The 12129-nt window shown below is 42.9% G+C and overlaps 1 protein-coding gene across 2 annotated transcripts in view; it reads right to left on the bottom strand.

The window, feature by feature from the left end:
- Window positions 1–1819: 1819 nt before the first annotated feature.
- The window catches only part of wwc3 (WWC family member 3), a 48246-nt gene continuing 37936 nt past the window's right edge, over window positions 1820–12129 (bottom strand). For both annotated transcript variants that reach the window (XM_080860450.1, XM_080860451.1), the window contains exons 16-23: window positions 11615–11818; window positions 9348–9469; window positions 8306–8453; window positions 4561–4725; window positions 3204–3296; window positions 2810–3046; window positions 2220–2347; window positions 1820–2054 (exon numbers count right to left, since the gene is read on the bottom strand). In XM_080860450.1, coding sequence (XP_080716576.1) covers window positions 1988–2054; window positions 2220–2347; window positions 2810–3046; window positions 3204–3296; window positions 4561–4725; window positions 8306–8453; window positions 9348–9469; window positions 11615–11818 — 1164 coding nt within the window. In that variant the 3' untranslated portion in view covers window positions 1820–1987. The remainder of the gene's footprint in view (window positions 2055–2219; window positions 2348–2809; window positions 3047–3203; window positions 3297–4560; window positions 4726–8305; window positions 8454–9347; window positions 9470–11614; window positions 11819–12129) is intronic.

Raw genomic sequence — 12129 nt, 5'->3', positions numbered from 1 at the left:
GCTCTGTAATTAGCCTGTTCAGGACAGTCTCTACATAGGTTTTCACACACAAACTTTATGATGTATTTATGATGCCCCTAGGCTTACACAGGAGAAACACTCTCAGTGCGTGCATACAGTATGTTGGGCAAATCAGCTGTCATTGCTTGTTTTTCCACTTTTCTTCTTTTAAACCGTCATGGGAATACTGCTTTGTGTATGAGACAGAGCCTGTCCTGCTGTCCTCAGTCTATGTAGCCAGCAGGGCGGACAGGACAGACGCTAATACCTAGAGGTAGCTAGAGGACTGATGTCCACAGCTTTATGTAACATAGCAACAGGGATGTGTAGGTATAAGTTGCAGGTAAGGGGCCTGAACCAAGGGGGACCTCCTCATGCAGAGGACTGTTGTGCTGAAGAAAACACAGAAGAAATTGCCTTATCATTAGTGATCACAGATCAGTTTTTAAACTGATGCATAGCAGACTCCCTCCCCCATTTTGAGTTCAGTGACAATTCTGCATTCTCACATTGCACCTAAACGTTTCACACTATAAACAGCCTATCTGGTGAATGTTATCTGCCGTTGAAGGTTGTACATACTACAACAAACAATGTGACCAGGACCTTTCACCTTGTGCCCTAATTTCAGACATTAGTCGTGCTGCTACTAAAGTTTTCCATTTCTTGAATTGACCGTTCTATGGAGCAGAGATAAATCAAACACCCACTCTTTCAGTTTGTTATTTCGCATATTATTTAGTTGTTTGTTTCTTGGTCCGTGGCCTTTTCCTTTTCTTGTGGGTGCAAATGCTGCATCCTCTACTTCTAAGTCTCGACCTAGCAAATGACACCAATTAGTCAAAATCAACGACCCCAAGGTGTTCTGTGTCAAACAATGATTTAGCTGTGTGTCTGTGAACTGTTACACCATCGATTGAAGATGTAACTGGTCTTGTTTGTGCGGAACAGTCTAAGAAAAAGACTTGGATTCAATGTATGAGATCCCTATGCGATTGGCCTATGCTGCATGTAGGCTACCTCTGGACAGGCAATTTATGTTTTGAATTATGAATTCAACAAATAATGTTCTTATTTGTTTAATAATCCAATGTGACGACTTATCCCCTGGGGCAAAGGTGCAGGTTTGGGACCCCATAGACCTGGGTTTGAGGCCGGGTGGAGTGACCGTTCTCTTCCTAGGCTACAACAAACAATGTGACCAGGACCTTTCACCATTACCATATATTGAGAGTGACAACATGCCCTGCTCTTCCCTATACACCACGAAACACAAAACATTTATTAATATTAATAATTTTAATATAATAACAGCAAAGAAGACAATGACAACTGTAATAAAAGTGGATTAAAAAAAGTGACATTTTATGCAAAGAACTTTAAAGAGTCAGGTAACAGAAACAAAATCAGCCGGAAGTTTCATTCTACTGTACGTCAAACACTGAAGTGCTATTTGTCTTAAGCTTTATAAAATACACCTACAAGCGCATAGCATTTTTATTTCCTTCAAGGAAAAGTACTATAAAATAAGTTACAGTACAGTGAATTAGTCTAAACTGACTTTGTTCCCGTCTTCCAGCCTTACAAAAGCAAAAGAAAAAAAAAAAAGATTCATTTGTGGTAAATCATTAAATCGTACAGATGTAAAATGATACTTTTTTTCTGTTATAAAATAAGTAGACCCATTTTTTCCCTCTAAAAAATACCTGTTGTCAATAATTACAAAAATGTGTGTGTGAATTTGTGTCTGTGTTAGTTCACCCCTCCCCCCCCCCCCCCCCCCCCCACACACACAAACACTCCTTTTGGTAAAGCTTTTTTGTTTACTTTGTATACTTTCTTACATCATTTCAATCTGTTGAAATAACTACAATTTGTTCGAATGACTTCATGGGATTTTGCATACAAATACACAAAATAATGAACAGAGAACAAAATAAAACTGACAGATACTTCATATTAGATCATGTAGTATAGAGTCTTGCACTCATACATCGTCTGCTGGCAGAGGAGGTATGTGGAACCTTGGTTTAGTGAAGAATGCCATCTTCTCTCTGTGGGACATAGGACAGCAAGTTTAGCAACTTCTTGGATTTTCCTAGAAGTTGGTTCAGACAATTCTTCCAGCAACTGCCAAGTGCATACCATGAGGCTGTAATTTATGTAATTCTAATCTAGTAATTCTCAGACTATTTTAGAGATTGACAGGTCTGGGTTACCTGAACGTCTGAACAGGCAAGGGCTCCTTCTGACTCTGGCCCCTCATCTGCAACACCTCTTTGGAGGCCTTCCTCAACCTCCGGTCAGCCGCCTCCTCCTGCCTCTGCTCTTGCCGGCTCTGCTTGGCCTGGTGGAGGTGGGGGGGTTAGCTTTAGAAGAGCTAGTTAATGGCATGGAAGCACAAGGCCTCTATTTCTTGTGGCTGTTTAACACCCCCAGGTATAGTTTGGCCTACACACTTCATCCCTGAGGTATACTCTGGCCTGAGCTGGTAAGGATCTAGAGCTTATATTGTTAAGGTTTACATGTGTTGGATTTTATTACATTTCCGTGCATGAGTTGGTCGCATCTAATCTACCTATTCCATGTTCATTCTTGTCACTAGTGGTTAATTATACTATGGACACTCTTTGTTCTATACTGAGCTATTCTGGATAACGTGTGTCCTGTCCACACGACCCTCGCCTTCAAAACCCAGTCACTGACAATATTTATAATGAAGGAATGTCGTCATTGCCTTTTCTCAGCAGCAACAGTTATAAAAAAGTGCTGTTGAAAATGACGTGCATCTGGGGTGGGATCAGCGTACCTGTCTGTTGGCCTCACGTAACAGGCAGCGGAAGCGCTCGTCACGTAGGGCCCAGAGGGGGGGGTCGGGGGTGTCGCGCGTCTGTGGCTCCTCCAGCCGCAGCTTGAGCTCCCGCAGTGTGTTCAGCTCGTCATTGAGCTGCCGCTGCCGCGTGCGGCACGCCTGGAGGTCCAGCTCCAGGTCCAGGGAGGTGCGCGTGGGCGGCTCTGCCAGGGACGAGCGGTACGACTGCTGCTGCTGTGCACACACAAACCCCAAGGATCATGCGTGCCCCATACACACACACACACACACACACACTAAGGTGAGTTCTTTACTCCAACTTCTGAAGAATTGGACAGATGCAGACTTTGAGGTGCTCGGACCGGTCACTTTTACCAGAACTGATTTGTACCTGTTTGTAACGCAGAGTCCGTCTCTCCAGAGTGTTTCTGATGAAGGGGGACTTCTTTGGTAGCGTGGAGCTGTCGCTGTCACTTCGGTACAACTAAACCAGACACACACAAACATACATTACAAAGATATTCATATAAAACACACACACAAAGTGATAGAGAGAAGAGAGACAGGTGAGAACGAATCATATAGAGATGTCTTATAGCTTTCAATGTCATAATAAATCACCCATCTCTCCAAGGGACTGACATGGCAAAAAAATATTTTTTTTATAGGCTTGTTTTTCACTGCAGGAACTCTTGGGTCCTTGAGAGTGTTACGACCTCAGGAACTGCCCCTATAGGGCATCTTCTAGGGCTGTTTTTGGGGGAGAAATAAGTACCTTCTCAAGGGAAAGTACACCTGTGTGGCCTTAGTTTAACTTCCTCTCGACAGCAGTGATGTACGTTGTGCAAGCATACTGTAAAGCCAGAAGCTTAATTGACATTGAAAAGTTGTCGACAGTCACAGGTAAAATATAGTGCACACAATGAAACTTAAAGTAACCCTATGCAACAATTTTTGCAGACTTTTTGAGATGGTTTTATAGGCAACTAGTTTAGGTACCATCTTCAAATTCAGCTTGATAGCATATGATATGAAGGACAGATTAACATCCAGGATATGCCCTATTTAGTTCTGTGTAACGGGCTGGTACACTGTGCAATAATGGAATAAAAGCTTTCACACGCATGACATTGCCAGTTTAATTGCCAAAAGACACCTTTTAATGTGTTGGCGATCAGTGTCTTGGCTGTTGGTGGTGTTTGCAAGGTTTTTGCATGCCTTTTAGGTAGTTAGCTTACTTGTTTTGGAACAGAATGTGTATTTCTTATAGAGATATTCACGTCTCAAGCCATTTCATTTGGAGGAAGCCTAGCTTCCCCTGGGTAGGCTACCCCTTAAACTTCCCTCCCTCCCAAATTATCAAGGGCATTTATGGACAACTACCTTGTTTAGCCTATGCTTACATTTGCAGACGTGTCCTTATGATTACATTCCGTATTAATTCATATTATAATTCATTAATATTCTTTTTAGTTATAATGGATACAAACAAAGATCACATTGTAAAAAAAAAAAAATCTTCATCTATCATCAATAATGAACTTTTACATTTTCAAATGTTTTAAATCAGACTGACTGCTGTAAAATGAGATAAAGTATGATTGGTGTGGCCACATGCCCACGCTCATCGTGTGTGTGTGTGTGTGTGTGTGTGTGTGTGTGTGTGTGTGTGTGTGTGTGTGTGTGTGTGTGTGTGTGTGTGTGTGTGTGTGGTTGTGTGTCTCTGTGTCTTTGAACTGAGAACTCACCCTGCACACATACTGACTGCGTGCTCCCGGGGAGAAAGTCTGCGAGCGCACAATGGCACTGCCTCGCATGAAGGGGGAGGCGTGTCCCCAGCGCCCCCCACGCTCCTTGGGCCGCACCCTCATTGGCTCAGGGAAGACCACCTCTGTGTTTGTAGCTTTATCCACCTATGGGAGAGACAGAAGCAGCTGTCAGTCACGTCCTGGTGTCACCCTCTCCTCAGTGTGGGCTTACTGCCCTTGGGGAAGGGTGTAACGCCTCCAACAAGAGGCATGCTAGCAGTGAGGCTAGCCTCTTGGTGCTAGCACCTGTTGCCAGCATGTCACCTCAAGTGCCACGGAGTGAGGTTTATGCAATGCACTGGCGTCCCTTAAACAACCACTTCAGAGTGCCCATTAAGTTGACTACCTCAACAAGATTCAACACATTTTCAACGTTTAAAGGCCATTGGGGCTCATTCTCTGCAGATAGAGCTCATGACTTGGCACTTGGCACTTGTTTGATAACAGAGAGTTTCATAAATTATTCACTAATATATTTTCTTAAATTTCAAATAGTTATGTTTGAGATTATCCTATGCACATGCTTGAGTCCCAATGCTACATGTTTCATGCAGTTTTTCCGAGCACAAAAACACTACCACACTAAGGGCTCAGATACACATACAAATGCATTGATTCCTATGGTACGGCGCGTTTAAAGCATGCGCCCCTTCTCCACCACGCGTTGCGTCTTTGAAGCGTTTTTTAGGTGCGCTTAAAAGTTGAACTATTCTCAACTTTCCAGCGCAATGCAGGGAAGCGCACCGCTTCTGTTTTGGCCGCCGCACTTTGCCAAGGCGTTACTGAAGCGTTTCTGCCTGAAAAAAGACGCGCATGTGTATCTGAGCCGTAAGGCACACTGTGGAATGGGAATACTGGTTCCACTGTGTATTGACAGTTCCCTCTGGTAGGCAGGTGTTCTCTCATCACATGAAACATCAATGGCATGTACTGCTTTGAAGGGGTGTGGGAAAAGAAAACAATATTTTCGCTGGGGCCAACATTCCTCTAAAGTAGTTCCCCTAAGGTAAAATTGCTGAAAAAAAGATTTGCAACTGACATGACAGGTGGCAAAAGAATAAAGATGACATGCGCACATAGCATTTAGCAATGCTTGTGAGAAAAGATCTGCATTTGCCTTTATGTAGATAACACACCTACAACGTGCGTAATGGAAGCCAGCGGGTACAGTGCTTTGCAGTGTAAGAAATTACAGTTTATCCTGTGTGAGAACATGAGATTCATGATAAAGCAAATGCTGTGACCCCCAAAACTTGGCCAGCATAATCTCCAAAGTGGTAATCATGGTAACAAAGGAAATGTTTCAAAACTGATATTGCTCAGACATCTGGGTTCAGGTGGCAAACTGAGGTGTGAGTGACTGTAACCAATTATAGTATGGGAAAGGGGGTAAGCCATTGAGTAACATCTCAGTAAGCGGGTCCGAGAAACCCCATTGTCATACATAACAACAAAAGGTTGCCAGACCTGTTTGCATGAGAGACCTAGCTCATTTACATTAAAAATCAGACGTGTTGTAAACATTACAAATGGCTAGAGTTGGAGATGCTTGTTGTTCAGATCTACACTACTGAAACTGGAGTACGTTCCAATGTGCTTCGCCATGGCACTTTACTGGAATAAAGACTGATCGCTGCTGAATCCAGTACGGGACTGTGCTTGTCTACACAACGCAGGTTGCAATAGCAACCACACGTACCACTTGTGTATGTGTGCCTGTCGCGCTTGTCTCGTTTGATTTAAATTGTGGCGCATACGGTCGGCATGTTTGGAGGTTGGCGTTTGCACTGATTGTCACCATTGTAGTGTTTTAATGTTGGTTAAAAACGGAACTAAAAGCTTAATGGCCTGGGCACATTGCATCTGAGACTTTGCAGTCTATTAATTGTGGTTTTAGCGCAACGACTGTAACTCTTTTAACCACGCATCTCCAGTTGGGCATGGGCGCTTCATATTTTATAGTGGGGTTGCTCATGTTCATTGAATTTGGGTAGTTTTTGGTCAATTTAATGTATACTCACTTTGTACAGATTACTATTTTTCTACAAATCCTAAATGCAATATTGCTAATATTTATTTTTCCTAGTGTTGTAACATGGCAAATATTTATTGGAGGCATATTTGCACATTTCATTCATGTATTTGCACAGGATTATAGCATATTTGCACATTTCATCCATGTATTTGCATTTTGCACATTTATTTAAGTGGCAACTAACTACTGCTCTGTCTATCTTCATGTCTGTTTACCTTAGGTTTTTCACCTAAGGGCCTAGAAACTAATAGGACTAAGAGGACAAAAAAAAGTGGTTCCTGGTGCTAACTGTTAACCATTGCAACCCTATGGACTTGTGCTCTGTATTCTAAATAAAAAGAAAAAAAAGAGGAAAGACCAAAAACGGAAACAACTGTTGTCTGTCCAATCCTTGAGTGAAACCCAGTGCCTTCAGAACTCCTTCAGTGTCACATCCTTTTCGAGTTGGGGAAAAAACACAGTGCTTAAAACCAACCAAACAAAACTGAAAAACTCACCAAAAACCAAAACAAAACCGTACAACTTGACAGTGCCCAAATATGTTTGACACCATTCTACAAAAAAGAGAATCCATCCCATTTAAGTTTTTTAGGACTCTCACATGATGAAAGATGCCAGTGGCGCCACAAGAAATGCAAATAGCATAAAAGGTTTGAGTGACCCATATTTCTGAGGAAGAAAATGTTTTTCCTGTATGTGAAGAGAAACCGTGCCACATGTTAGCCTCACATGTTGTCTTAAAACATGAATATGGACATTGATCCAATTCAATTTCATTTTATTTATTATAGCCCCAAAACAATGTTAGGGGCTCTACGGTGCACAAAGCAGAGCAATTCAGCCGCATTAATAAGTGTAGAAAAACATCAGCACGGGTTTTGTTGCGTGGGTATTCCATTCATGACCCAAAAAGTCAGAGAAAAATACTTTTCTCCCCATAGATATATATAAAGACTAGATGTCTTGTCCACGTTGCAGGCCAACGGAGTCGAACGTCTGCACATGGCGGCCATCTTTCCCCAGTCAGCTCACTCACTCATGTAAAAAGTACATAAAAGTACATACCACTACCAACACAATGTCATGGGTGAGCGAGCTGACTGGGGCAAGATGGCCACCATGTGTGGACGTTCGACTCCGTTGGACGAGACATCTAGCCTTTATCTATGTTTCTCCCCACCAAATCTGTATTGTGATGCATGTTTTGCAGCACTCTGTGCTTTAATGGTGGGGAGTTGTTAGCCGTGGGAACTCAGAGTGAAGACTCGGCCACATCACCGATCATCCTGTCAAAGATCTGACCTTTAAAAAGGCTGTGATGAAAGAGGCTTCTTTCATCAACTCATCACTCTGACTCATCCATCTACAAACAGCCAATCAGGCAGAACTATGACCTCCACTCAACATCAAGGTGATTTACTGACTCAGATAGGACACATATAAACCTCAGTCATCCAGGTGACATCTTCACAAAACAACATGATCAGTAGACAGAATTTCTTTTTGAACTGAAACTGGAACCAATTTTCAAATGCAATCGACATCAAATACTTCTTAAATAAGTATGCAGTATAATGTGACATATCTTGTGGTAATCGCTGACAAATGTCCATTATGTAGGAGCCAGGATATACAGAGACAAGCAGTTACCCTGACAACAAGGCCTCTGTCGCTGGGCTGCACACAACGCCCCCCGCTGGTCATGCAGATGCCTTCAGCACAGAGCCCCTCCACACAGGGCGTGGCGAACGCAGTGCTGTTGCTACAGCCGCTGTCCACCGACTCAGCCTGCCAGCTCCTGAAAGAAGGGAGAACAAGCCAACAGAAAAAAACACATGCAATTAGTTTTAGGTTTAGCTGCCTATCTGCTTAATCAATTTTACATCAAAAAATGCATCTGCTCTGGTTTCTATACAGAATCAGTGTGTTAACAACATCATTTGGAAGCTCAACAGGTAGACATTTATGCTTGACTGGGTCCGTGGAGCGATTATCAGTTCAATTTTCTGATCACAAACGAACATTTGGAAAAAAATAAATAAATAATGAGTTCAAAGTTGTCATTTTTTCAATATTGACTAAATCAAATTGGAGATATTAAACTGTATCCACCATCGGTTGCAGTTTATTCACCATAATCATTATGGTTTACACTTGACACAAACACAGAAGAGTTTGGTATTTTTCAAAGAACTTATGCTTTCTACCTCTCATAAGCTACAGTAAACAGACACCACCACACAACAGCAAGCCTATCAGGCAGCACTTCCTTGTCACCTAGGCGGAACTCAGGAAACAATCTACTACAATATTAAATAATTGGAGTACCAACACCAATTTGAACATTTCTTATCTTCTGAATAAAACAGGAAAACGGAAAAAAAGAGATTAGAATGTGATTAGAAAATATAACTGATTATGTTCACTTGTGATTGTGTTCAATATATGTCTGTAGCAAATTCAAAAAGGAAAACATATGCATATACATAAGCATATACTGAGCACATCCATCATGAGTTTCTTGTCATGTTAGCAACTGGAATAGAATTACATATAGATTTGATTGTTTCTCTATGAGTGTGTGTGTGTGTGTTTCGTGTGTGTTTGTGTGTGTGTGTGTAAAGGGGGGATGTGGAGAGGGAGTGAGTGTGTGGGAGTGGGCTGGTGTATGTGTATATGTGTGTTTGTTCACCTCTCAGATACCGCCTCTCCCTGCTCCTCCTTCCTCTCCAGCTCCTCCTCACTTAGGTCCAGCTCTCTTCCCACCTCCTCCAACTGGGTGGTGACGCGAGCCAACAGAGCCGAGCCTGATACCTAAGATGGGGTAGGGGTGGGGGGGTCAGTATTTCTGTTGATCATCTCTAAAAGCGGTATTATTGCACAGACTGATCATGTGGCCATCATTCTGAGGAGAAACCAAACGGTAAGGGAGAGAGAAAAAGGAGAAGGCGGGGATGGAGAGAGATGCTGAACCCAGGTTGGTCTTCGCATGAGATGGGATTTGTGAGCCATGGGGGATTGATGCTGGACTTCTATTTTGTATCTGTTTTGTTTTACATAATTCACAGGCACATTGGGGGGAAATGAACTTGAAAGCTAGCCAGCTAGTACCTCCTTTCTGTCACGAAGAGTAGGGTTTGGTTGTAGAGTAAGCATGAGAGCCGTTACAGAAATGACAAGCTCAGATTATCCACACGCGTTCAGTCACACCTTCATACAAGTGCCTTTTAAAGGTGCATTAAGGATTAATAGCTCTTCGCTAAAGGTATGCTAGCAGCTAAAACTAACGAAATCTCTTGAAATGTGCTGACTTTGACATTATGACAAACTAATTACTCAACGACTGTCCTTACACAGTCAAACATCAATCATGTGCAACACAAGACTAAGCAAGACGGCAAATAAGCTACTTACTAGATCGGCAGAAGGTAATCAAAGTCAGGTCGGCGGGCATCGGCAGGCAAAACTACAGAAGGCAGTTATATGCCTATCGACCCTGCTATGCCTTTGGCACGGGCGCAATTCTCCATATTAAAAGTCATTGTAGCGCCCCAATTTTTTTTAAGCTGTTATTTTAAGGTCAAACTGCTTATCCTAACCCTAATCCTGGAGCATAATTGTTGCATATTGGGCCTTTAATTAGGCCCAATTTTAACACATAGAAGGTATTACTGCCTACAGGTATAATGCCTCTTCGCACACAACAACAACTTAATGGTTCCAGTGGGTTGGGCAGACATCTTTATTTTCCTTGTTTCAGAGCTTGTTTCAAATGCTACAAAATTATAGATAATGGTGATAATGGATGGACCATCTAGATTCCTAAAGTGATCCAAAAAAACATATTAATTGAATATCTTTTATTATATTTGTAACTTGAAGTCCTGTCCTGTATTACAAAAGCCAGTCCCATTGTTGTGTTAGGAAGTGGACCACAATCTAACTGACTAACAGCCATCCAAATATAACACTCCTGTTGTGACACCCTAGGGTGAGGTTTCTCAAGGTTACTTGACCTTACTTTCCAGGAGCACCCGGCTTTGAATAAAGCTCCACCTTCAAGTCTCTGTTCTTGCACACAACCTGCAGCCATGTGTGCCCCCTCACGTTTCCCCCATGATGCGTCAAGGTAACCCCTCAGAAAGATGACACAGCTGGCTTGGGAAACTGTGGTCACTTCTGAAGAAAGAGGGAAAACAACTGAGCCTTTCTGCTAAAACTCCAAAGGGTCGCCGAAACCTACTACCTCAAACGATCCCCCTCACAACAAACTAAAGGGGGGTGACAAAAGGCCTCGTAAGGACACTGAGCGTAAGTGCCATGTCTATCATCAGCGTCATAATAGGCATATAACCACTTGAAGCAGTAGGGGGCCATATTCAGTACTAATGGCCCAGAAGCATGAATTCCTGAACTCATGAATAGCCAGTCAGCCTACTATTTGTTGAGGAAAGCCTAAAATTCTAAATCGCATTCAATCACCACTGTCCAACACTTGGACCAATAACCCTAATGAATAGATGACACTGGTTCATTTGTATGCTATGTCATTCACGAACGTGCACACACATGTACCAGAGCAGGGGCGTCCCTCTCTACCTTTAAGAAGCTCTTGAAGACCCAACTCTTCAGAGAGCACCTCCTGTCCTAACTGGCACCTCGACTAGCGCTTAACTTGCAACATTCCCGCACTTCTTCTTCTTCTTTTTTTTTTTAATAAGTCTACATGTAAGGTAGTATTTATTGTTACACCAGGTTCTATTGCTCATAGCTTGACTGTTGTCTCCCTTGTACGTCACTTTGGACAAAAGCGTCTGCTTAATGACTAAATGGTAATGTAAATGAGAGACTGATTTGTGGCTGATCTTTGTTGTTGTGACCACTGCGGTAGACAACACACTGTTTTTCTTTTTAAGACAATAGGAGGGTTAAGCTAGCATCCCATCACCCTTTGCTCACCTTTGACCGGGATTGCTCTTCTGCACACCGCTCCCTCTCCTCGCCCTCATCCACCTCTTCCTCCACGCGGTGCCCGGTCCGTCCGCTCCGGCTGACCACTTCGTTCCGCTGGAACTCCTTGGTGAAGGTAAGGTGGATCCTGTGCCAGGCTACCGTCATCTCGGAGCTGTTCTCCCAATCGGCCAGGACAACCCGAGCCGTGCCCTGTGTTGGGAATGGAGTGCATGAACCACATCAACAGCAGAACACACACCCTTTGTAATTGCACTGAGAAGGTCATGCATACCAACTCCGCACGATCATTATTTCAGTTGCACTTGAGTAGTCGGCACTTGAATTTCACAACTCATGGAAAACCTTTTCTATTAAAATTAACCCTCAAATGAGGCCTGACAGATGAAGTTATATGCATCCAGACTATACCTAGGTGTGTGTAAGACTATGAACAGAGGACGCACAAAAGCACAAGAGCGCCCACTAGGGCTCAGACTGAGTGCCAACTGATAATTCTCTGT

The sequence above is a fragment of the Sprattus sprattus genome (genome assembly GCF_963457725.1).
Source record: "Sprattus sprattus genome assembly, chromosome: 2".
Classification (NCBI taxonomy): Eukaryota; Metazoa; Chordata; class Actinopteri; order Clupeiformes; family Clupeidae; genus Sprattus; species Sprattus sprattus.
Note: the sequence above shows the minus strand (reverse complement) of the source record. Positions and strands in the feature narration are given on the sequence as shown.